This window comes from Calypte anna, chromosome 6, assembly GCF_003957555.1.
Source record: "Calypte anna isolate BGI_N300 chromosome 6, bCalAnn1_v1.p, whole genome shotgun sequence".
NCBI classification, from domain to species: Eukaryota; Metazoa; Chordata; class Aves; order Apodiformes; family Trochilidae; genus Calypte; species Calypte anna.
Window position 1 is genome coordinate 18,849,842 of NC_044252.1, and position 27,603 is coordinate 18,877,444.

The following is a 27,603-nucleotide window of genomic DNA, read 5'->3' on the forward strand; positions in this document are numbered from 1 at the left end:
TCTATGATTCTATGATTCTATGATATTTTAGCTAACAAGGAGATTGTCAATCCTGATGGTTTTATAATATACATTTAATAAAAACAAAACCTCTACTGGATACTTCTATTTACCTTGGCCTAGAGCAAAAAGGGAACAGGGCATCATTAATTAAACACAGTGGATTAAAATGCATACAATTATATCAGCAAGGATGCAATATTATGGTTTTTTTTTCAAATGGGCAGAGAAAGTGGATGGAACTCCAGCCTTCACACACCATTCTGATTCATTGTATCAAATGTCATAATGAATAACTTACTGTGCATGGGCAAAATAATGTTTAAGGCTTTTACGGATCTTTCTGCCAGTCCCTTGTACCTAAGTATGGTTTAACCAACAATAACTTTGAAAAAAAATACTCTGTAAATCTATTATTAAATGATTGTTTATAGTTAGAATCAATATCTCATACCTGAACAGACTGTACTGTAGGCAGTGGTGGTTATTACTCCACAATGTCACTAAAATTCATACTGCAGGCAGATCTTTCATCCTTGCAATGTGAGCCATCCGGCAAGACCTGCTGAGGTGGTGATACAAATCCCCGATACTGCTTACTTGACTTGGTTAACTTCTTGAGTTCATTTGTAAAGGAAATGCCTTTTCTTTTGTCATCTCTTACTGCCTATAAAAGAAGTAAATCAGACAACAGAAGTGGTTTAACAGACTGTTTGATAGCTGTGAAATAGAGAATTAATATGAAACCACCAAACATACTTCTAAGCTGGCCTCCCTTTTGAACTGCAGTGCAGCTGTTACTTCATACCCGAGCACATTCTTCTGATCTGAACAAATTTAATTGAAAATTCTGTACTCTCAGAGATACATTTAGCAAATTTGGTTAAAAGTTTGTAAAAATCTGTGCTTATGTTACTGTAAAGAAAGAACTGCTGTAGATTGATGGCGTCTGCTGGAAAGAACACAGCTCCTTCTCCCAGCAGGCACGTACTTCATGACTGCTGTTTTCCAGAGCCTAGAATAAAGCAACAGAAGGCTTTTTCACTGGGCAAAAATAAAGAGGACTTTATTCTCACAGTTAAAGTACTGCCCATTTGAAAAGTCCTGCTTTACTACGATTTGGGATCATGGCATGCACAGCCAGAAGATTGTGAAAAGAAGAAAGTTGGTAACGAGAGATAATGGTTGTCATGGGATTTGCAGGCTGTGAAGGAATTGTGTTGCTGGATGTAACTGATGCAGTTTTGCAAAGACAAAAGTGCTTAGTAAAAAGGATTTTTTTTTCCTGTAGTCTTTTCTTCCCACCCAGCCTCCCACTGGAAGTAGATTCCCCTCAAGCTGATCATTATCATTTAGAAAAGCTGCTGCAAAATATTTAATCTTTTACCTGAACTTGTTCTTTGAGTTTAAGGATAAATTTTCCTGCACCCTTCCACTTGCTTTGGGCCTGAAACACACACTCTTGATCAGATAGAATCCTCTGAGAGGGTTTAGATGTTGAGGACTTTTTGTTTGCTGGCTCTTTTGTCACCTCTTCCAAGAGCACATAATCACTTGGATTTGGATTGCTTAAAATGCTGTAGGAGTATTTGGCTTTGGAAAGAGTCTGAGAAAAAAAAAAAAAGAGAAAAAAAGTCATTCCCTCAGATTCAGGTTACTAAATTGATTCCTCAGCCAGTGCTGAGAACAAAACCCTGCCTTACCATCTGTGAACTGTAACTTCACCCTACAAGTGACAGTCCCACTAACTGGCCATGCTGCTTACCTGCTGTATGACATCCTGTGCTGTGCTCAAGCGGGGAGCTTTGATGACCGTGCGTGGTTGCTCTGGGGAAACATCATGTACTTGAACAAAGAAACTGTCATCCTCAGAGCTGATGGCTGCATCTTCCTTTGCTTCTTGAAAGATGTTTCTCTCATTTAAATTCTACAGAAAAAAAGGAGAGACAAATTAATTTACTTCAGAGAGGAAGCTAATTGCTGGTGCATAGAGAAGATTTTTATCACATGAAGATTCAAGACTTCTGCTGCCTGAGCTCCATTAAATTCAAATCTGTATACTATAATAAATGAGTTTTGATAAGCCACTATTGCTAAAACTAAATACCTGTGTTTCTAAAATCTGAAAGTGCCTGAAATACCTTTCATAATAGGCAAAGTATGGAGTCATATGCATAGTACCACATTACACAAAAATATTCACTTAAATCCCTTATTTCCTTATGTATGCAAAACTATGTCTTGTCATATAATGGCCTAAAGATGGGAGATGGTGGAAAGTGTCCTCTCCTTGTGTCTGCACTAAAGCCAAAATAATTTAAAGATCAGAAGTCTGACTGAATATTTTCCTGTGGACCAAGCAGAAGGCAGCTTCTCTGACCTTTTTCAGACTACTGCAGATTTTAGACAGAATTCCTCCCTGTGCTTCTCTCAGGTAATGTATTTCTTTCCAGCCCCTTGTAACATAGCTTGAACTCATGAGCTGTGAACATGGGCTGTTTATCACACCCTGCAAATGCACCCACTCCATTTTTCCTTGCAAATTTGCAGCTTCATTTCTAGCTCCCAAGATCTGGGCTGCTATCTGCAAAAAGACTCAAAATTGCAGTTACTGCTTTGAGGTACTCACATCATAGAAAAAAACTACAGCATAATTTTCACATGTACTGAGAGTTCAACCCATGTTTTATGAAATAAAGGGGTTTGGCAGGGACACATTTGTGGTTGCATACACTTACTAGTTAAGTAAGCGTTGCAGTCAACTCACTTACGTAGGCTACTATTTCCACAAGCAAATTTCTACCTAGTAACTTTTGCTCCAAATACTAGGATTGAAGGAAAACAAAACACTTATTTGTCTAATATATCAGTAATTTGTCGAATTGAAGCTTGATCAAAGGTTATGTCACAACAATAAGTTGAAAACATAGTTTTTAATTTAAAGAATCCCAGAGGATTGCTGTTATTTGTTTATGTATAATTTGTGTGTACATTACAGCACCGTGTTCAGGCTTAGCAAGCATTATTATATGCTGAACTGACCAAAGGAAGTGCCTCTGAAAATTAATGGGATCGATAAGGGTCTTCCTCGTGCTTTTTTGGGGGGGCACTAGCATATTTTCAAGCTATTTTAGGCTATCATTGATAATGCAATCATCCTTTCAGAGTTTGAGTTTTTCAATATTAAAATCCTTCCTAATATTTCTGAACAGAGGATAAATTGCTGACATCTACACTGCCTGATAACTGTAATCTAGAGTTCTGTTATCTATGACCCTTCAGTATTAACTGTTACCCTTTATCACATCAAATCTAGATTTACATCCAATTAGATCAGTTAGAACAGTCAGCTCGTGGCACTGAACTGTTGAGAAGTGATAATGATTAAACATCACATAGCTGATTTTTGAGCTGAGTGGTCACACAGGTGCATAAAGTCTTGTGCTCACTCAGGAGTTATGTTTGGTTTTAAATGGTGTACACAGAACTGACATTACTCACCAAGCAGTGAAACAAACACTGCACCCTTTTGTTTCCTGATCCTAACAGCTATTTTTAGCTCCTTTGTAAATAACAATTTATCTAAAACAGACTTACTTCCTCTCGAGTTTTAAAGAGAATCCTTCCAACATATCCTTCTTCTGGGAACCAACTGTTCAGAAGCTGCACCAGCCCTTCTTCAGGAGAAATTACTCTCTGGAATGGTGGTTTTTTGCATTCATTCTTTTCTTTAGATATAAAACTTTTCTCTTCCATCAGAAAATAGTCTGAAGCACATGACTCAGTGCCTTTTGTGGTAGCCAAGAGCTAAGACAGACCACAATAAGCAAACAGCAATTAGAATGCTAAATATAAACACTGCATAATTAGTAGTTACAAATGAGAATGAATAAAGGAGCTTTAAGAATCAATAACTATTCTGATAGTGTAGGCAAGACTTCTGATGGGCTATTTGTTATTCAGATATTTTACTCCAGGGTAATGTACTGTCTCTTTAGCCTAGCCAAGCTGTTCATCTATTCCAGACAAGGCAGTACTATTTAAGCCTATTTCTGTCCTGTTTGGCTGCCCAGACAATTTATTCATAATCCCAGGACAGTTAAGTCTTTTCCCACTGCTAGAATAACAATCCCTGTTGAATTAACTGCTTTTTCTACTCATGAACTTAGCCCTCTAACTTTTACTCTGAACTCCTGTGGTGCTCAAGTTCAAAGAATTGTTTGCAGAAATGTTTGCCCTTGTAAGTACAGCCCACTGCCTCTGTCAGTCAAGAGGATTGCCTTCCTCATCTGCATAAAACCAAATATGAAAACACTACTAGGGAATATATCCTAAGATTATAAATCTATTCTTTGAAGCCAAGATTGCAAAAATTTCACTGACAACAATGTGCTTGCAATACAATTAATTCCACAGTAAACATTTCTGAAGCACCTCATTGCTGTGACAAATGAACTCCAATGACCTTGTGTGTGAGAAATACCAGGAGATGAATGTCCAGAATGACATGAAAGAGAATTCATTAGTCTGCAGGTCATGGGCAACTCACCTGATTGAGAAGCTGTGCAGCTGTGGTCCCCCCACTTACATTAAAAACAGTGAAAGGCTCTGGGCCTGGAATTCCATGAATTGTCACTTTGTAAGTCACAGGAGTTTTCCTTTCCCCCATGCTAAAGAACTGTTCAGATAACATTCACAGGTTACTGAATGCTTTAACACAGGCATGTTATTTTATTTTCATTCTTAAAAGAAACCAAACCAATTGTAAGGAAGTTGACAGGACACAGCCATTCAGCTAATATATGTCTCTTACACTACTGATGAAGGCATTAAAAAATACAACCCAACAAACTGACTCCCCAAAAGACCCAACCCACCCTACCTTGAAGCTGAAGAGAAAGAAGGAAGTTTTCCAGTGAGGGTACATAAATTGCCACTGAAAAAAGGGGAGACCTCCAACACTCCCTATCTGCATTCTAGCTGAGCTCAGACTCTTTGGATTCAGTGTATGTAAAATCCAGCTGTATTTTACTCTCCAAACCACTGATGTTCTTCCTTCCTGCACTAGTAATTCACCAAGATACATTATCTCACAGGAGAGTAACATTTGCAACACATTTGTTGTACACAATAACTCATGAAGTTTTAACTAACACTTGATGAATCAGCATAATTACAATACACCTGCTAAAAGTTACTAAAACACATATAATTCAGGTAATTTAACATTAACATCCATCCATCCATCCCTATTGTCATATATAAATTACACATCTATATGTGTACATATTTGTACATATAAGCCTATATGCACACACACACAAATAGGTATGCCCTTTGTCCTCAGTGCATTGCTTATGATTCAAGCATAAAGGAATGCATGAGGCAGCTCTGAACCTTACTGTTCAACCACACTCTTCCATTTCTCACACTATACCTAAATGCACCAAAAGCCAGACTTCAGAGATTTACCCTGCCAGAGTTTCAGCCAGGTGTGAGAGCCATACTTTGACCAAAGCCCAAAAGAATTAGGCAGTGAGATATTTCTGAAAAATGTGCAGGTTTAGGGGCTAACGTCTTTGAACAGACCAGACCATAGTAGTCATTAAAACAAGGATACATGGCACTCACAAAAAAGATATTTAAATTACCAGAGATGCAGGTAGAGTGTTTCCAGAAGAACTTTCTTCCATTCTTCGACTGTTTATGAACAAACTAGAAATTTCTAATGCTTCATTGTGCAGGTTATGGAGCTGGACATGTCTGTAGCCTAAAGAGAAAAAACTCTTTTGTAAGTACTTTGCCACATTCTAGGACACAAATCTCATAAATTAAAAACTCAGATTTGCTGTATTTATAGCTACAGTTGCCAAACATATAGAATTAAAAGCACTGTAATAACACTGCATTAACACTGTTTGTACAATAATGTAACCCAAATGCTATGAACTGCTGAGTGGCTCCTAGAGTTGCCTTTCTTTTACCATAATATTCAACATATTTACACATGAAAAAGGTAAATATTAGAATATGAATGAAACAAGGACAAATTCTCACTGGGAAAATGCATGTCTATGGCCAGATCTCCTCATATGCTGAGACTGGTTTCTGGTATGACCGTGGCGTGAAGCAGTATGTTGCATGGCATGGAACTTTTTTTACCATCCTGCTGAAGAGCTGCTGGCAATACAGAAACACCCTCCCCAGCTGTCAGAATTAATGACACTTCCTCATCTCTCTCCTTTTTTTACCCTTCCTTCACTTCTCCTGCTGCAAGAATTCAAGTGCTATCCCCCTCTCCCCAGTGATCACCAACTACAACAGTTTCTTGAGCAAAGGATGGGCAGGGAGTGAAACCACTCCACGCTTCCTAAGGGAGTGTTCAAGGTGAACACAACCTCACAGCCACAGCTCAGGATCAGAGCAACTGCATACAAGATGCCCCAGTCTCTGCAACAGCACACGATCAGACTGTTCACATGACACTGGGGCAGTCTCCAGTACCGAGGGAGTCGATCACCACCAGGGTGAAGTATGATGTTTGATATTTGCTCCCTGTCTCCCTTACAGAAATGCAACCACCTGCTTAAAAATATCCCTCCAGCAGGATTCAGTCCAGGAATCTGATGGACCATTTTGGCATAATGTGTCACTACAAAGAGGTGTACCTCTTTTTAGAGCTTTCAGGGGAATGATTCTCTGAGCTGTTACAGCTGAGCTGTTATTTTCAACCACTGCAAACCGAAGAAAGACCAAATCTTCAAAGTGAACCCGGAAAAGGAACTGTTCATTCCACATGGGGTTGAGAGTGTTGCGATGAATGGGCTTTGTCCGGAAATGGCAGCTGTCCAGAGGCATCCCCAGCACATCCACTTCAATGCAGGGACTGCCCGTGCTATTGCTGGGGCAGACGTTCTGTCCAGACACAATCTGAAGCCAAGGAGTACACAGAGAAACCAATAAGTGGAGTAGCTCTATGCTATGATTCTGAGCCAAATATTGTTTATCACATTCCTGAGCACAGTTTGTTAGCATACTGATTTATTTACAACACTCCCCTTGTAATTGCCAGGGCAGTAACTTCTGAAGCAGAGCTGCTTCAACACCCCCCATGCCATTGCTATGGTATCTTTCCTCTGAAAAAAATGTACTATACATCATGAGCATGTAATCCAGAAGGAATGTACCAGTAACATGGGCAAAAAGAAACAGATTTTCTTCTCCATTACTCTGGGGTGATGGCAGTGACCACTGACAACTGGCTCGTTCTGGCATGCACAAGAGTTAGGTGTGAAATTACTGCACCTGGGAGACTTTTGATTCTTAAATCTCCCTTTTCAGAAACATTTCCCGCGAGGGAGCAGCTTCTCAGAATACATTTTTTTAGCCATAAGTCCATGCATTATATATCTTACTAAATAACTTTAAAAAATATATTTTCTTAATATTCAGTACAGCTTTTCATAATGGTTATTTGTGTAGCTGTGCAGGTGCTCACAAACACGGGAAACATCCAGACACATACAAAGTTTCACACACTTGTGTAGTCCCAGGGAAAATGCTTTCAGGACTGGTTTTCAACAAATATTGTAGAAAGAAACAGCGAAAGTAACTATGGATACAAACCAGTCAATAAAAAGAGTTAAAAAAATAGTAATATAAAAAAAAAAAGGTTAAAAATGTGCTCCTTCTCCTTCCAATTTGTTTCAGTTATGCTAACCTTCAGAAGTACAAGCAAGAACTAAAGGTTAAATCTTTTCATACAGAAGCATGACTGTAACGCTGGTGAAAGACTGTAGTTAAACATTGTCTACTTCTATTTGTTTGGCTGAGAGAAATTCCCTTTGAATGTACTTACTGTTAAAGAATATATTGCTGGCTCCTTGTTATCAAGATCTCTTTCTAGCGGACGAAACTGCTGGTACATGGAACAATTTTTATCCCAAAGAACAGGAGGTTTCAAAACATATCCACAACCACCATTAGCCTCAAACATCGCTGCGTTAAGTTGCAGAGGAAGATCTGTAAAAGTAAGGCAGCAAAAACTGACAAACAGCAACCAAACAAGAGAAAAATTCTTAACAGTGAAGAGAAAGACATTTTAAGGATGTTGTCCTTTAAATTTAATGGTGTACTATTGGTTCATTCTTGGTTTTCTGAGACAGCTGTAATTTATGTATACAATACTTCATTATAAAACATTATAAGAACAGTTCAGTCACATCTGTCCCTTTCTATTGCCATTATGCAACTGTAGGGCTTGCCTACATCTCTTCTCTGAGAAGGTTCTAGGTATTTCTCCTGAATGAAAAAGAACTGACTGTTTAGCTTTGTAGATGACCTGAAGAATCAGTGATGTAAAGGGTGAGGGAGCACGAACTAGGAGAGAAAATGGCCATAAAATGTTTTGATCGACATTAAACCAGCATCCAGAGTGGCACTTCTAAGTAAAAAGTAGTTCACTCGCTTTTTATACTTGAATTACCAGAAAGGGAAAATAGCTACTTGAACCTGAGGAAAAAACAACCTTCATCAATAAAATAACAACAAAAATGCTAAGTGTTGTTGTCCATGCTCTTCTGTGCTACCAGGAGATCTGCTGCATTGGCATAAAGCTCCTGAACTCCGGGATCACTACTCTCAGGGACCAGCTTGTCATGTTATGAACCTGCTGGAGTGCACAGACAGGAATATCCTCTTGTAATAGCAGGTAAAAGCAAATATCAAACACAAATCAACAGATCAAGAACCAATTTTACATCTAAAATGTATTAAAATGTATGTTCAATACCCGTACCATCTGTTTGGTAGTTCAGAGCCACAAGCTGAACACCATGAAGCCAGAAGATGAGTGGATGGGGATTTGAGGAGTCAATGCGTGTGGCAGCAGGGTAGGTCCTCAGAAGTTGGCAGGTGGTGTGCTGGATCAGCTTCTGAGAGTAGCGCCTGCACAGCCGCTTGGCTGCGTTCTCATTCAGGGAGGAGATGTGATAGCACTTGGGTGTCCTTATAATAGCACTGAGAGAAGCTGGAGAGTTGTAAGGAGAGCAAGGATCTTCCCAGTTTGGCCGCATCACATCAAAAGGACCTGGAAAATTAAAATAGTGCCTTCAACTTTCAGCTGCAGACACGGAGACTCCAAGAATTCCCAGATTTCTAGTGAAATGTGTGTGTATACTTTGGCTATGGTAGAAAAAGGTGATCCTGGAAAATTACATTAGTCAGTACACTAAGTGGAACATTCCTTCTTATACAGTAAGAACAATCCATGAGAGGAAACAATGATTAAGTGCTGAAATGATGCTGTGATTAGATGTGCTAACAGCCATTTTCATAAATAAATACTTAACTGGAATTTGCCTGAAAAAAAATCCATTTTTTTTACTTTTACACTTTACATAAGCAAGGGAGGCAAGATTGCAACCCATCTGATAAGTCTCCAAACAGTCTAGAGTGACTACAGAGTACAAAGCCAGCTTATTTACATCCTAGAGGATTAAGTGCCAGGCTTCTTCATTTCTAGGATGCTGGCCTCTATAGGGGAATCTAACCTGTCTGCTGCAGCCATGCCCTTGGGCTTAAAGAAATGCAACATTCTTTGAGGCAGAAAAGAAGCACAAGGAAGTGTACAACTTTGCAAGTGTAACTTTCTGTTTATGGCATTTGCTTAAAAGGCAGGAGATCTGGGTCTTAGACCCCCTACTCCAGAACTTTTTCTGTACTTCATTTCTTTACATCTGTTCATCCTCAGAAGTACAATTTCCAAGTTCACAAACTGAATGACCAGCAGAGTCCAAGTACTTCCAAGGTGGAACATGGGAGTTTACACAATTACATGTTTGGACTTGGCTGAATTTTAGGCAACTTAAGTTCTGCTTCAGACACTAAAAATCCTGTTCTGGATGCAGCCCAACAGTCCGACTTTCCATTTGTACTTTGGAAATATTAATTCATAGCTTTTAAAATACAAACTTTAAGATACATTAGGTAAAATGTGTGTTAGATTTGAATAATTTATGAATTAGGGCCTTCACATTCCTGAGCAAGTAATTCTTTTTAATACTCCATACTAAACACTTGAGTTATAATAGTGTTATTGTAATAGCTGTTGTGCTAGTGAAAAAACATTCCAAAGTCCAACATCTTACACATTGTGAAGTATTTGATCTTTAACAACTTGGTCTGCTACATGTGTTGGATTACAGGGTCATTCCATGTGACTGGTGAAAGAAGATGCTAACTTTACCTTTTCCAGATGCTTTGGCAAGAGCAGCTGACTCCCCAGGGCTCAGCCTGCCAGGATTGTTGCCAAAAATGGACTTCCTGCTTTTTCTTTCTTTTCCTCTGCTAGAGCCAGATGGGTTTAGAGTTGACAAGCCTGTTCCCATAAATATAAAATACATGAGCCAAAAAACATGACCAAGAGGGCATGACATTTTCCATCACATTTTACATTATTTTTAAGACATGAATGCTCCTGTTATATAGCACACAGGGCAAGCTCTGTATTTTTCTCCATAATTTAATTTTAACATATTTACATACATACATGCCTTTATATATGTCTGTATTATGAATATTTATATATATTGTATATAAAAAGTTATATGAAGCAAAACAGATGCATAGTTATCTCTGATACAACTTTCTCCATTTTACTTTTTGGCTAAAGGAAGGCAGTGGCTCTGTTTCAAATTACCAATTGGTCCTAATTAATACAAAAAATATTCTAGACTAACAGTCCCAATATATTAATCCCTAGAATAATTTTTAAAAATACTTTCTCAAGTAACAATAGATTTGTACAGTAAAGAGAATAAAACGGGGTTAACTTAGGATAGGAAAGCTGCATAACTAAATAAATGCAAAAATATTATTTAAAGATGTAATGTAAAGGAAAAATCCAAATACTGCTTGTTAAATAGTTTAGCTTCAAAATGTTTTCAGAGTTATCTCCTGTTTAGAATTTTTATTTCAGTGATGCAAAATATGGAAGGTGTACAAAATCCATTAAGCATTTAATGGCCAATATGTACCAGAAGTGGAGCTGGAAAGCTCTAGTATAGTTATTATTCAAACATATTCATTCCAGCAAAATAATCATTAAAACCATGATCTACTACTTCTACTCAGTGAAGTAAACATACTTAATCCTCCTCAAGGTCAGTTTCTTTCTATTAACTTGGAAAGGGCACATGGCAGACCAAAATTAAAATTATTAATCTTTTAAAATTAAAAATAGTTTAGTTTAATTTTTTTAATTAAAAACAAAGTAGTCATTCTGATACCCATAGCTCTGAGGTATGGGATGCTCTCAGAGACCCAAGATACATTCTGATATAAAGTATAACAAAACAAATACAGCATTACTTGCCCGTGACTCATAAAATGACCTTTGTGAATTCATGTGACTAAAGAAAGTTCTTATTTTAATACTAATATTTCAACTATAAATGTAAATAACACAGAGGATAGATTGGACTCTTCCAGTGAAGTCTGTCCACAGCTGGAAATTTTCAGGTCCCTCATCTATGACATGTCTATATGCATTAAGTAAAAATTATCCTGATAGTTTCAATGGAACTGCTTGGGTTAGTGAAATTTAGGATGTACATAAATGGTTTTGGTGTTGGAGACATACTGTCTCTTTGGGCCAAGGCATACACATGAACCACAGAATACGGTAGAAGCTGAGATCAAGGAATTTGAACTGACTAGAAGAATGAGGAGTTATGCACAGTGTGCTTCCAGCACTATTTAATCCCAGTTTTCAATAGATCAAGTGGATTTTGGCAGGCAAGATCCAGGTGTCAAAATCCTGTTGTGGACAGAGCCTAACTAAGGAACAGACCAACCACACAAATAACCAGAGAGCAATGACAATACACTCTAGGGTCAACTGCACCCAATGTCATGGTCACTGGGTAAGCTGCAGCTGGGAGCCTTCTTCAGTCTTTTCCCATGGCCACGCTTTGCACGTGACATGTCTCCTCCCAGAGGCAAGCTCCATTTTTTCACCCCCATTTAAACCTGAATCCAAAATACAGCATCATCTATTCATGCAATCACAAATTCATGAAGTAATGCAGGTTGGCAAGGATCTGGTAGTCATCTGGTCCAACTCTCTCATTGAAGTAGGGCCAGCTTAGATCCCACCATACTGAAGATAGATCCTTGTTCTGGGTTGATGTGGTGACATTTTTGGTAGCAGGGAATGGGTCCCCTCCCCTAAAGATGGCTCACGTAAGCAGCTGAATAGCTCTCCCTGCTCCAGGATGCCGGTAGGCCATCAGTGAACACAAAGATTTTCACCTCTGCAATTAACATATTCAAGAAGGGGAGATTCAGATTGTTAAGAGCAGGGCAGAGGAGAAGGGGGAGGTGAGAGAAAGCAACGTGTAGAAAGAGAAAGCCAGAAGAGAGAACACCACTGGAGGAGAGCAATGCCTGAGCAGAGAGATCAAGGCTGGTGAGGAAGGAGGAGGAAGTGCCTGAAGAGACTTTTCCCTACGTCCCATGGTTAGACAGCAGCCTGTCCCCTGCACCCACAGAGGAGCACGATGAAGCAGACCCTGAAAGACCACGGTGGTGCAGGTGTTGTGGACCTGGCCAGCCTGTGTGGAATTCTAGTGGAGCAGCTGTGGACCTGCAGCCTGAGGAGGATCACGGAGCAGATGCTGTGGATCTGTTTCTGAAGCCATGGGCTCTGTGGGCCGCTCGCGCTGGAGCAGTTTGCTCCTGAGGGATCATGCCTTGTGGGAGGGACTCGTGTTGGAGGGGTTTGTGTGGGAGGGACCCCATGTTGGAATAGGGAAGGACTGTGAGGAATCCTTCTCCGTGAGGAGGAAGGAGCAGCAGGAAACAACCTGTGACATCTGGACTGCAAACTCCACTCCCTGTTCCCCTGTGCCACTGGGGGAAGGATGTAGAGGTACTGAGAACAAAGAAATTTGGGCTTGAGAAGAAGGGAGGGGTGGGGTGAAGTATTTAAGCTCTGCTTTGTGTTTTCTTTTTGCCCTGTTCTGATTTGATTAATGATAAATTAAACAGACTTTTCCCCCAGGTCTGAGCCTGTTTTGCCCATGAGTGTAATGGGTGAGTGAAAACCTCACAGCCTTTGTCCTGACCCGGGAGGTTCTAGGGAGATTTCCTCCTCACCATCCCATAATGGGGATGGGGGAATGAGCAGCCCTGTGGTCCTTTGTTATCATCCAGGCTAAAACCAAGACAATGCTATCATCCTAACATGACAGAGCAAATGTTTTCCATTTCCCTACAACCTCTATGCTATGCACATTGAGTTATAAAATTCTGGGCTCATCCCCTGTGTGAGGGGTAACCACAGCTGTTATGTAATTAATCCCAAGGATGAAAAACTTCCCTGCCCTTCCTATTCTAACCATCTAAAGTAAGATGTTAAAACTGTAACAATTGCCTCCTCACCACGTGTTTCGGATCAACAGCCAGGTAGTCTGTGAGTTTGGAGATTATTTGCAGAAATTTTGAAATTTTCAAACTCCTGAAAAAAGAATTTACAGTATCTATGTAGGGTGTTCTTTTTTAAGCTCACTTTAATTTCTTGAAAAGTGATACCACTGGGGCAAATAGTCTGATACAATGGAGATGGCAACTGAATTTCATGGTGGTCAGGTCATGCTTTATTGTGCATGTCCTATTTTTATATACTCAACTTTCTCTACTCACTAAAGATTCTCGGCATCAAGGCAACAAACCATGTGCCAGGGGGCTATAGCATTACTGTGCTCAAGAATGCTTCACTACCCTCATCTTGGGTGACCCAAAAGAACAGACCTTCATCCTCTTAGATAATGGTATGATGATATCAAACAGACTGAAATTAAAGCTAAGCAAGCTTTGAACTGAAACCACTGAAACAACAAGAGCTGTGGTGGGTTCCTTGCCACCAGACATTTTATAAAAAAGGAATGTTATTTTCTCCACATGATAAATTGGTTTGACCAGACAACACTTTGGGAATTCTGTGTTACTCAGTAGTTAAGAAGTCCATGGTGCCTGTCCATTTTTTTTTTTTTTTTAGTCACAAACCAGTGATTCACACTCAGAGACATAGGAAACTGTAAAAACAGACATTTATGAGGAAAGGAGAAAAAGAATATTTACACCACTGGTCAGCCACTGAGATGAATTCTGTCCTTCCTACTCCCAAAATTCTTGCATTTTCTGAGTTTGGTAGGAACACGGTCAATACAGCTACAGAGTCATTGATCTACCAGCCTTGTTCTTATTATTAATAGACAATACTGGGGTATGGCAGTGGATCATGTCTGTGCCCTCTAGCTAAGCACAGGTATCCACAGTGGCCAAGGAAGTATATGCATCTCACAGAGAAGGCAGCATTTGTCTTGAGGAGACAAAGTTTGTTGGAAAACTAATACTATAGCTTCATGTGTGAAAGGAACTCACTTTCTTAACTGCTCTTTTCATGTCCTCTTTAAAGAAAGAGGAAATCCAATAAGGAAAGCAAGTGTTTCTTTCTAACTGAAATTACATTAAAAAACAAAGTATTTTTAAGTTCTCATAGAACATCAGAACTTTTGTGTGGCAAAATGCTTGGAACAACTTTCGCTATGTCTGTTTAAACTTGGTTATCATTATTTAAAAGAAAATATTTTATTTGAAAGATTATTGCAGATTTCATTAAAAAGAGTATCAGATTTGAATTTTTAGAGGTTATTTTTACAAGTGACACCTACAGTTCCTAGAGTTAAAGAAGCTTATGAAAGAATGTCTCTCCATTTTTCAGCCTGTTTATCTTACCAATTTGACACCATTTAATGTTTGGATAGCTTCTCTATTCTGATTATAGTTCGGTTTGCTTAAGATCATGATTTGGCAGAATTGCTAACTTTTCCACAGAGAACAATTACATTAAAAAGCAGATTTTTCATTCAGAACATTAAACACATCAATAAACAATAAATTCTCAATTTAAAACTATTTATGTACACAGTGTGAGCCAAAACATACTCAACCTCATGTTTCAGTAATGAACAAGCAACTATCAGTGATCTCCTCTTCAGTTATTCCCTCTCCTTTTCCTCTGCAAACATTATTCTTCCTACTGCACAAAAGAGGAGCCTCATACTTCCTTAACCCCTTCCATAAGGAATGTGTGTGTGTACAACTACCTGCCCTCACCCACCCCATGAAAAAGCTGGTTTATCTCCCAAATGGCTCCCCTCATATCCACTTAGGAAAGAACAGAAGATGTAGCTGCAGGAAAAGGTGAAACACGGTGATCTGAGATCACTTAAATGTGACAAGCAAGGTTTTAAGAATATTTCCCTTTCTAATACAGTAGGACCTTACATGGACATGTAAGCTCTCTGTTTTCTGTCATTTGGCAATGAAGCAGTTGTCTTAGTTGTAAAGACTGGCAAATTTCACTTCTGTAAACATTTTAATACGACAAACAATGTGTCTTCACATAATTTATGAATGCTGCTACTCAGCCAGGAGTTAGTACTATGTAGACTACCAAATCACTAAGAAAAAAGCTCCCTGACTATTTCAGTTTGAAAATGCTTGTCCTAACTAATTCAAAACATAAGCATAATGTCTCCAAGAATTAGAAAGCTTAAAACAGTAAAACAGGGCATTGTACTCACCAGGGAACTTTACAGCCTGACAGTAAATTACAAGATCTGATAGCTCTGGGGCTATCTGCCTGCTTTCTTTCTTATTTTGTGGAAGATAGAATTCTTCACCGAGTTCCATGTCGTAAACCTAAGTGACAAGTCCAAGAACACATAATAATAAAACTACTGTATTTGAAAGTACTCTTGTATATCTTACCTAGGTCCTTTATCTCATTCTTCCTATATGGTTTGCTGTCTTCATCTAACACAGCTCCATGTGAGATCATCATTACCAGGTACTGATACTGCGCTAGTGTGCAAAGGCCTCCATCAGGGTCAGTTCTCCAAACGTTTAGAAAAAACCCAGACATGTTCACGAGAAACTACAATTTACTAAACAGCAATGCACTGGCTTAGCTGTCAGATGATTTAACAACAGGTAACGTGGCTACCTGACATTAAAGTGCAGTATTTTAAGGTTATTTAGATACAACAAGATGCTGAAGATTCAGATGAAATCTTCATTGTCATTGATTTTAACAGAAGTTAGATATCTAAATAAACTTCTGGATCCAGCTTCAATGAATTCTTTCATTGAGAGCAAAGCCAGTTAAAATTTTCAGTCAGATTGTATATACTTGTATACTCTGAGGACTTTTCTTGAACATTATGTTTGCTTTATTTAATGTATTTTCTCTAGTGTGTTAACAGATTTTCTGCTATTTTTCTTCACTATGGCCGGTGTCTGATGTCCCAGCTACCTAAACCACTCAAATCATAACATATGCGATCATATTCCATATCATATATGGTTACATAATAAAGCGTGGCTGAGAAGAAAGAAGGCAAAAACAGAACTACCTTTCCTTTATTATTATAAGTAGTACAATCAGCCTTCTTTATTCGTTTGGCAGTCTCTTCATTATATTCAAACTGCAGTTTATCACTTGATAGCTTATTCTCAGGTCGGTCTTCAAGAATGTTATCTAAAAATTAATGAGATTTAATAAACATAAAGCAAACAATTTTCACTAGTAATTTAATTTGAATTAACAATATTTCTGGTCAATCCTAGGTATCTTAACAAGATGCCAAAATAATGCATTTAGTGGTCAAAGCATTCTCTTTTAGTAGTAACTTTCTACTTCGAAAATTTAATGCTTGGCTTTGCTTAATATATTGCACTTCTTTTAAAGCCCATCCTTTTGTGCTCAGAAGATACTTAAACAAAAACCATCTAATGAATGAAGCTTGCCGTGCATCTGAAAACAACTGATATTCCTGAACAACCACAAATTGCTCAAGTCCAAACACAATCAATCACATCAAAGATGTAACATCTTTGTATGGGAAGTTTTGGCAAGGATCCTTACATTCACCATGGATATTTTTTATATATATAGCTTTTCTTCAAAACTGCATATTTATCAGAGAATAACATGCCTACAAATTTGGTCTTTCTGGACCAAAATACTGTAACAGTCACAAAAGGAATGGTTTTATTTAATTCCTGATGCTTTGACCATATTTTTTTAATGCATAACCAGTGTCACACATGCAGCCTTCTAACAGTTCCTGACCAGTTAACAGTGGCACATAAAAACTTCTGATTGAACTTTTAATATGAAGTAGAAACCACATAGTCACACTGTCACATTTAACAGGCTGGAGATGCAGTGCTGATTTCATGCAGTTAAAATGCACAACCAAGTGGCCTTTACCTTCCTGGCTGTTAGGAGCAGGAGAAGCATTAAGGACATCAGCTACAGGGAAATGGAGTCAGAGAGGGAATAAGAGTAAAGGAAATTAAGATTTGCAGCCAGAGAAATGAAAATTGCCAGTTGTAAAATCATTAGCCTTACATAAACCTAATGTATAAGTAAGAAAAATCAAACTGAAGATACTTTAAAAAGTAACAGACCACTATTTAGTTTATTCTTGACAAAATATTAGCATAATTAAAGATCCAAACGAATGATCATTGTGATAAAGCAGTAAACCATGCCCCAGATTCCTCCATGTATCAGAAGGTGTGAATGTTTCCTGCTAGCTTCAGACTTCTCCAGCCTTCTCTTAACTACAACACTGCTCAAACATCTGCAGTTAGCTTGCAGTATTTTCCTGGCAAGTCTCTTAAAAAAGATCTAAGCTTTTCACAGCACTTTACTTTTAAACTGTTTCCACCTTGTCCCACAGAGGGAGTATTCCCAGGTAGATGGGAAGGCCAGTTTTCTAGCAAAACACAACTGAAGGCAACACTGGCACAAAAGTCATAAATTTTCGCACTAGCATAAATAATATTGCTATCCACAAGCAATGTCAGGTCCTGAACTACATTCATGAATTTTAAAGATAAACACAGAAGCAAGTAATGCAAATAAGAGATCAACCAGAAAGAAGTCCTGTGCTGCAGGACATGCTCAAGATTTGCATCTTCTCTTAACATGGTGCCTAAAACTGAAACAGGTAACCATTAGACTTAAAGGTTCAATGAGTGACAATCCCAGCTGCATCAGACCAATGGTCCACTTAGCTCAGCATTCTTTCTGATAGTGGCAGCAGAATCTGCTGTCTAAAAAGAGCATCCAGCCACTAACTCATGGTCTATTTCCCCAACATGTTCTATACCAACATCCACAGTTCCTGAATATTAGAGATCACAGAAACATTCTGGTTGAAAAAGACCTGTAAGATCATGAAGTCCAACCATGAACTTAATTCTATCGAGTCCAGTGCAAAATCATGGCCCTAAACACTACATGCACACATCTTTAAACACCTCCAGGGTGCTGGATGCTGGAAGGTACATTTCTACCTTAGCATTTCCTTGTCAACCTGTCCATGAATTTATCTAATCCTTTTTTTCAATCTGCTGACACTGTTTGCCCCCTCAATTTCCCATGGCAGAAAATTCCAAAAGTTTGCTACTGGCTGCAGAAAGAAACACTTTATTTTATCTCTGGTTTAGACTGATCTTCCACTTGGTTCACTGAGCACTTCCTAGACCTAATGAGTAACAGTCCTGCACTCCCCTTATCCACCACTTCATGATTTAGTAAATCTGCTTCAAGTTCACCCCTCAGTCCTCTTCTCTACCAGCTGAGAATTGCAGCCTTTTCAGACTCACACAAGGCCACCACCACACTCCCTCCTCAACTCCACCATATCTGTCTCAAGACCTGGAGGCAAGAATTGCACACAGAAGTCAAGTGTGGCACATCAAGGTTTTACACAGAAGCAAAAAGGTTTGTTTTCAGCTCTGCTCCTGATGATCATCATCTTTTGTCACTGCACACCAAACTGAGGATTTCAGAGAACTTGCAGCAATTCTATGATCTTCCAAACTGATATTGCTATTGCTCAGTATAATACAAGTAAGGCTTATGGGTTTTGCCCCAAATGTAATACCTTATGTTTATCCACATTGAAGCACATTTTGTAACTGTTTTGGTCAGTTTTGTGACCCATCTATGGAGTTTAACAATGGTGCAGCATTTAACTATGCAAAGAGCTTGTTATCACTTGTACTATCACTGCTGTCTCATTGCACTGTGATCTACTTTGATACTGTCTCAAAAATTACCAATTAAAAATAATGAGTAATCCACCATGCTCAATCTATGCATGGGGGTTTTCACAAATGTCCTCTGAGAAAATTTGAGAGGATTAAATGTTTCTGACTCCAGTTGTTTGCTCTATCAGAATCTACCAGCCCTCCACCATGGCAAGAGAAGTAAAATAAGATGAATGACATCACCTCAGCTAACTCAGTGAGAGTGTGGCACATTCTGTTCATCTTCTGTAGTTGAATCAAACACATCTATCTGAACTGCAGAGCTAATGAAACAGTGGAAGTTACTAACTGCAGTATTTTTTATCACTTCTAACATGCTATTCATTATGCCCTACCTATAAACTGCTCCTAGAGGTGGATTTATACTAAAGTGCCAGTTCCTGAAGTCTAGTATAGCTGAAGCATGGACACATGAACTTGCCAGGCAAGTAATGCCCTGCCATTTTTAGACTGAGCAGCTAAAGCCATTGTTATTGAACAAGCCAGGGGCTCAGTGGCTTCTGAAATGAAGAGCTTCATGAAGTGAAGCTTCCTGAAGTGAACAGCTAATGCTGAAACTGCAACTGAGATAGGTACTTCTGGGGTCTGAGATTAGAGAGTAACTGAGGAGAAATTTGGAGAATCTGCATCTTAGGTGAACATAGTGGCAGTCATGCAGATGCAAGGGCTAAACCTGTTGGGAATTTCAGGATTTTAGGTGTCTAAACTCCTTTTGAAAGACAATACAGGTAATGTAGAGTACACTCAGGATACAGTGATTTTTTTCATTATATAAATAATTCATAAGGACTACAATTTATCAATACACTCAACAGTTACAGACAAGTCCTCTGCATGGTCCAATTTCTTTCACAGTATTACAGACTAATGCTCCACAGTGCCCCCAAAGACATTTAGTACATTTCCCTGTCACAAGGAAAGATCAGCTTGTCTACATCATTCATGATCTAGAATATTTACATGCCTTATTGCTACAGGTCTAACAAGAGCACTGTAATAAATAAATACATATTGTTACCATCGGAGAGAGATTCATAGTCATAGTCATATTCATCCTCTTCATCTTCTTCCTCTTCATTGGTAGGTGTAGTGTTGTTAACACCATTGCTAGCCTGTGCCTGCATATGTGCCAGCTGGTGAGCCTACAAAAGAACCATGCATTCCAATACTGGCAAGTATTATTTTAAAAAAAAATTTTTTCTCATCACACACATACTCAATGCACATCACTATTTCACAGCAAACATGAACAGCAAATGTTATAGCCTCAGAGTGAAACCTCATTTATGTTTATCACCTAGGGCATGTGGTGCTAATCACACTACTATGAACACAAATTAATTATTTCTAAGTTAGGTCTCACTGCTTGCTATTAAGAAAGAACTTTACCTTTTGTTTCAAAATATCCACTGGTGTTTGATGGGCTTTCAGCTTCTTGTTTTTCAGCAGGATTTTTCTTTTCAGTTGGCCAGGTGAAGGAAGCATGGGATCATCAGAAAAGTCACTCTCAAACAAAAATTTTGTAACCAGTTTATCTCCAAATACACTCTGAAATATCAAGAACATCTGATAAACTATGGGAAATCCCCAGGTATGTGCTTAGAATAATTTACCACGTTTTATTCCCTACCTTGAAAATTTCAGCCATCTTGCGTTGCTGAGGCAATGAACAGTGGTTTTCTATTGATATGATAATTGGCATTTCTGAGGTGATAAATGCATTGCGATCAATAGCTTCAACTACCTCCTGTGGGAGAGATCATTGAAGGAACGTGATTATTTTGCAGCATTCAGTTAAACTGCTGCTAGTTAAAAGGAGAGAGGTCCCCTCTAAGAATAAAAATTTCACAAGCTGCTTTCACAAGCTCCAACAGATTAACCCAGTATCTTGCTACAAGAGACCTAGTAACAGCTACTTACATTAGTTACATAGACAATAACATTAAAATTATTGTACATATGCTACAAAGAGTAATTTGAAAAGTATAATGTTTACAATTGAGGATTTCATATCTGACATATTCCCCAGTTAATATACTATTAGGATTTAGCTCATTAGAATTTGTACCTCTCTAGTAGGCTGATTTTTTCTTCATTAGAGAAACAGTTACTTATTTTCTTCTAATTTTTTGTTTCTATGTGCAATTACTGGCATACCTTAAAAGAGATCTTAGTGGTAAGAGTGTGTCCATGATAAATGATAGGCATTCCATCATCGCCATCCCAGCAGTCCAGTTCTACACTTCTGCAGCCTTGTAAAAGAATCTATAATACAATTGAACACTGTAAAGACATATAAGCCACAGTCTCACACATCAAAACAGAAGACAGACATTGCAGAGCTAAATGAAAGACCAGTGATCCAGCAGAAGTGTTGGAGAGAGCAATCTCTGACTGGTAAAAAGCCCACAGCAGCTACAGCCACCACCTAACTGCATTCCCTATGTTGAGAAAAAAAAATGGTAAATAAAGAAGCATTTGTGTTCTTACAAGTATCATAGAGCTTGGAAATTCAGGACACATGTAATACACAGAAAGTGGCTCTTCAGCTAAATGTTCTGAGGGAGAGAACATTTCCATATTTCTACCTGCAAAAGCAGCTATAAAGCAACATGACAAATTATTCCAGGTTGCTATCATGACAGCTTATGGGCACAACATCTGCAATTTGTTTGAAAGTTCTTTTTGTTGTTGTTATTTTTTTAAGTAGTGTAACTCTGAAAGTAATGTCTTATTTACTACTTCAATGAGGATAGTTAGAATGGAGATGTGCCAAAACATCTTATTTAATGCTTTTAAGATGCTTTACAGCCATCCATTCATCCACCCATTTATTTATTTAAGATAGCCCTAGAAAACCACTAGAAAACCACTGAAGAAAGCGAAGAGGAAGGATGGAGGGAAAGATAAGCTAACCTGTCTGTTGACAGCCCAGCTTACTATTGCTATCAATATTTAGCATGCCTATCATTGAAAGAGTTCTCTTAATTACAATTATGTATTTAACTGAAAACAAAAATCCCAACAATCAGAACCATTTCTACAAAACCGCCTACAAATGAAGAAAAAAATTCTTCTCCTATTCAAACCTGAATAAGTAGATTTCAGGCAGTTGTGTCCATAGCTGGCACACCAGCACTTCTGTGAGAGCCAGGCACACTGAGCCAGAACAAAGTGCTCCTTCACTTCTGGGGACAACTACTTGAGTGACAGGAAGAAGCTCTTCTGCATCATGCAAATTTTTGAGCCAGCTGAGCTCTGTCTCACTTCCCATCTATTCCCAATACTCACATCACTGTGCAGTGCTACCACAGGAACCTCCTTTGCGATTTGCTTACTCAATGCTGTCACGTTATTTGGGCTTTCCTAACCACCTCACCCCCTGTCTTGTAACTTTAAAGCAGAGCAGCTGATGAGCACTTCTCAATAGTGAGTCATGATCACTTAAGACAATAAAAACACTACTTACAGGAAGTTTGATACTTTCTCTGACATTTGCCAAACACACACACACATATACATATGGTATATATTGTGTATATATACACACATATACAAACAAATACAGCACCAAAATCCCTACGGAGAAACTGCTCTTTTCCTGATTATCACCAATCAGGCATAAAGCCCAAAACCCATAAAATATTCCTAGAGGTAATGTTTTTAGAAGTTATAGTTCCATATGAAATTTATCTTTGCAGTGCAATGTACAGTGTTTGAGCGGTGTTTCTGACATCTGAATAAACTAAAATATTGGATCAGTCTTTCCTGTGGGAAAGTCTAATTTTAGTAGGTTGGGTCAGACTGACTGGTGTCTAAATGCTATGAATCTCAAACAAAACCCTTTTTTTTTTTTTTTTTTTTTTTGCCTTAGAAAAGGCATTTGAGCACAACTGTGCTTACAGGCAGCTTTCCCACACATCATGTTTTCCAGCGTTTTCCAAGCAGGGGTTTAGGATATTTAGACTTTCAAAGGAAAAAGGTCACACTTCTGTGACTCTACAGTTATACAAACAAATTCATGTTGAAAACCACACAGTGATCCAATCCTGCATACCTGGCTGTAGAGCTCTACCGAGGACTCCCCTTTAAGCTGGTGGCCAGTAAGGTAAGTATTGTGTGAAGACTCGATGTAGTAATACGACAGCGGAAAGTTCAAGTCCTCAGCATTTTCTTGTGACTCATCATTTTTGGAGGCAAAGTTGTCTTTATCCATCAAAAATCTAGACATGAGAAAATGTGAGGAGATTTTATGCTGAGTATTTTGTGACTGTCATTCAAGCATTGATACAGTGGTTTAATCGGTTTATACGTATATATAAATTACCTTGCAAATCCTTCAAAAGACAGCAACCCCTGCTGGCACATGTTCACACTTGGTTCAAATTTCTATAGGGAGGAAGAAGTTTAAGAGATGTATAATTACAGTTTCTACAAATACAACTTTCTCATATTTTCATGATGTAGTTTGCACAGTGAACTAACTAAAACCATTCTTTTTTGGGATAAAATAGATGTCTGAAGTATGCTTTTACATATTTTACAAATCACTAAATAAGCACATTAAACTTATTACTAAATCAAAGAAACATCCAGGCTGGAAAGGATGTTGGGAGGTCATCTAATCCAACCCCCGGACCAAAGCCAAGTTAGTACATTAAGCTGAAATTGAAAAGGATCCATAATTAGGCACCTTTCTCCTATTTTTGTTCGTAAACACAACACACCATCACCTTGAATTAAAGAGACTTGCAGTGTGCTATCATGATGTTTCTTTACAATATCTGCCTTTTAAAGTTTGCAATTTTACATTACGTATAGACAGCTGAAATTCAAAATTTTTAGCCTTTGTTAGCTGCTAACTTAACTTTGGAGTATACATGTTTGGAGGAATTAAAAATGTTTTAATTTCTCATCACTTCAGTCACTGTATATAAGGAAATAAGATGTCCATGCTTGCTCAGGGAAGTTTTTTATTAAAGAATAAACATAACATGGAAATGGTTCCAAAGTAGGATTAAGCTCCCTCAAAGGTGGTCACAGACAAGAAGAAAACAATTCACTGTCATGAATTCTTTATGAAGTGGTGATGTTCCTTCTGAGTAGCCTATAAAACTGTTATTTGCATGCTTTTTTTTAATAGACATTTTTATGGACATCTGCACAACTGTATACCCCACCATCAAGTATTAAATTTTAAATTCAAGTCAACTATAGCGAGATCAGTGTGAAGGGACATATCCATGTTATCCTGAATACAAGGTGGACAATGCTGGCAGGAAAAACAGAAGTAACAAGAGTTCAAGTGGAAGGAATTGCAAGATGTTTGTGTAACAGACCTGGATAATACTGAGAATTTCATCATAAGTGCAGTGTTCTCCTTGACAGTTCACGAGGAAGTCATTTAGCTGCTGGATTCCCACTCCAAATATTCCTAGTGAGGTGCTTTCAACTCCAGTACCATTGGTTACGATACTGGCAGCAGCAATAGCATCAGATATTTGTCTCTGGTTATCTGACAGCTGCTGCCTGCTCTTAATGAACAAACCAAGGTCTGAAACATTCCTGGTCAGCAGATCTTAATAGAAAAAAACAAAACCAAACAAAACACAGAAATATAAACATAAGTTATGTAATTTTGTGTATTATACATTATACATTGCACAGAATTTTATATACAATACACATTAATTTCTGACTACTTTAGCACTGACATAGTAAATCAGAACAAACTCATTTTGTTTCTGCTCACTAGTGGAAGAAAGAGTATTAAGTGTGTTTGAAAACATTATGAGTAGACTGTATGTGCTAAATTACAATAAATGAAATTCTGAAACCTTTAACATGGATTCACAGCCTCTCACACACTTGTCCCTCAGGACACTCCTGCTCCCTCTCACCATCACATACAGCCTTTCCTTCACTGTGTACAACCCTATGTCCTTCCTGTGTGATCACCATTTATCTTCTAGTCCCATATGCTACTTGTACTGTACCCTCCCCACAGACTGCTTGGCAGAAATACTGTTTTCTTTAAATGTGCACAGAGCTCCAGAGTTAGATTATGATAACTGGGGAATGTAAAGGGGGACAGAGGTTTCCTTACCCTTTGTCCTACATAAAGCAGATCTACTAGTAAAACACACAGGAAAAAACCAAATGAGACAAAGAGCACAGCCTCCTCATTTCTTCCCCCGACACGTATTCAGTATTTTTGCCCTCCCAGAGCTTCTGCAACCAGACATAAATCCCTGTGTTGGGCCCAGTCACTGAGCAACAAGTTTTATGCCTCTCCTGAACTGTTTACAAATATATCTGGCTAATGTGAAGTTTTATAACACTTTTCCTCTCCTCCATTTCTCAACAAAGCACCTGTCTTATGTTGTGCTAACCAGGTATTAGTGGAGGTACAGCAGCAATCCTCTACATAGACTCATAATTGATAGTTTATTTATTTATTTGTTCTTTATGAGACTGACTGGAACACTTTCTTAAGGCCAATAACAGAAGCTGCTCAGCAGTTCAACAGTGATATTTTCCTCTTTAACAAACCTAAATCAGGCTGGAATCCACTGGTATTTTCATCAATCTTCAAATTAGTGTAAAGAGGAGCAGGCTCTAAACCAGATCGATTGCAAGGCACAGCATAGATATCAAAAAGGTCTTTCAGATCCTTGCGGCTACGGACACTGCAAAAAGAGTTGAAAAGTTCAATTTTTACTCTTTTAAACTTGGATGAATGAGATCAGTACAGAATAAAAATATTTTACCTGAAAGATTTGAAGAGCTCTACAAATTCCACAAAAGTCATGTTACTATCAGACACCATGAAATTCTGAAACCCCTTCATTCCTCCTTTAACACGGCCATGCCAGCTACTGCTGCTCCATGTGCTAAATCAGAAAGAGACTGCTGTAGTTTGGTTATGTTACATTTCCAGTCATTGAAATATTACACATTACTGCAGCAACACTTTATTTATGCTCTCCTTAATGTATTTACTATCAATATCTGGAAGAAGCAAACAAAACAGTATCTTACAAGATGAATAATGATAGTTTTACTGCAACTACTCTTCTCCCTGAAGACAATGTGCAAAAGGCCCTAATGGAAATGGCACAAGTGAAAGCATTCTCATTTTCCCTTTAATGAAAACAATGCCAGTATTCTTGCAGCACAGACTTTTTATGAGGTTTACTGAAGATTTGCTAAGGGAAAAATAAAGAGATGTAGAATTCCTTAAAGCTCAGTGCTGTCAAAACATCTGAATGAATAAGAAAGAAAACCAAGTATTTTCCCTGTGCACCTGAGGTTTCCTGTATCTGGGAGCATAAAAGGCGCAGATTTTATGAAGAATAATCCTTCCCTTTTCCTGGCACTCAATCCCCATTGTTTGCCAGCCCTGGAGTTTCCCAAATACTTCCCAGTTATAAATTATCATCAGATACCTCACAGACAAGTCAAGCTACAGTTCCCTGCTTTAGGATTGGCCAGGAGATTTTGATGGCTATTTCCTTCTAGATGCTATGGATTTCCTCCTTTCAGTGTCATGGGATGAAGGAAAGAAAGCAGATTCAAGTTTCTCAAGAGCAAAGGCAGAAAATTATCACAGAAACAACTAGCTATTTGGTGCTAATTATTTTAGTTGACTTAGTAATATCAAGCCCAGACACTTTCCTTATAAATGCAATTTTTACTCTAAGTTGTGCAGCTGAGCAAAGTTTTTGAAGCAGAACCAGTACATTTCCAAAAGCCATATCCCAGAACATTTAGGCTGCTGCAGCATAAGTTTAGTTTGACCCCGACCTGAACTATTCCTTGAGCAATGGGAACAAGTCCCAAGTGAATTCCATGTACTAATTTATAATGATGACAGCAAGATGGGCCACACTCTTGATTCCCTTCCTGGGCATAAACACCAATGAACACACACTGCAGGAACAGGATCTTCCAGCACCAGCATCCTGAAAAGGGAGGGATCTAAGCAGTCAGCACAAATATCAAGAACTGTCTAGTTCGGACTGTAGCTAATTCAGAAGTTACAGTATTTGTTTCAAAATATCAGGCTAAGTGACTGTGTATCAGACTTTATTGCTTTGTAGTGTCAAAACCTACAAATCCATTAATTTATAAATTCTGCCACCAGGTTCAGTACAAACAGTTCCACCAGCTGTGATGGAAAAACACATCAGGACCAGCTTGTTGTCCTGTCTACTTGCTGCAAGCAGATGACTACTAACATAAATATGCTAGATCGGATTCCTCAGTTCACTCCTGGCCTTGGACAGATACATGCTATTGAAAACAGAACGTGATTTCAGAGTATTCAAAAATACCATCTACTTCAGCTGATTATGTTCAGATTGTTTGGCATCACTATGGCAAGTACTGACACACTGCATATAAATT

General features: G+C 38.4%; 1 protein-coding gene across 1 annotated transcript in view; it reads right to left on the reverse strand.

Moving 5' to 3' along the window:
* Window positions 1-27,603, reverse strand: part of PLCE1 (phospholipase C epsilon 1) — a 124,844-nt gene that overhangs the window by 3,181 nt on the left and 94,060 nt on the right. The window contains 21 exon segments of the mRNA XM_030452952.1: window positions 455-667; window positions 1,388-1,606; window positions 1,766-1,927; window positions 3,598-3,807; window positions 4,550-4,678; window positions 5,652-5,770; window positions 6,669-6,930; window positions 7,859-8,022; window positions 8,798-9,088; window positions 10,247-10,378; window positions 15,651-15,768; window positions 16,482-16,606; window positions 20,213-20,336; window positions 20,584-20,742; window positions 20,825-20,941; window positions 21,352-21,459; window positions 23,252-23,417; window positions 23,522-23,583; window positions 24,534-24,772; window positions 25,747-25,883; window positions 25,965-26,087. Of these exon segments, the coding sequence (XP_030308812.1) occupies window positions 488-667; window positions 1,388-1,606; window positions 1,766-1,927; window positions 3,598-3,807; window positions 4,550-4,678; window positions 5,652-5,770; window positions 6,669-6,930; window positions 7,859-8,022; window positions 8,798-9,088; window positions 10,247-10,378; window positions 15,651-15,768; window positions 16,482-16,606; window positions 20,213-20,336; window positions 20,584-20,742; window positions 20,825-20,941; window positions 21,352-21,459; window positions 23,252-23,417; window positions 23,522-23,583; window positions 24,534-24,772; window positions 25,747-25,883; window positions 25,965-26,087 (3,346 nt within the window). The 3' untranslated portion in view covers window positions 455-487.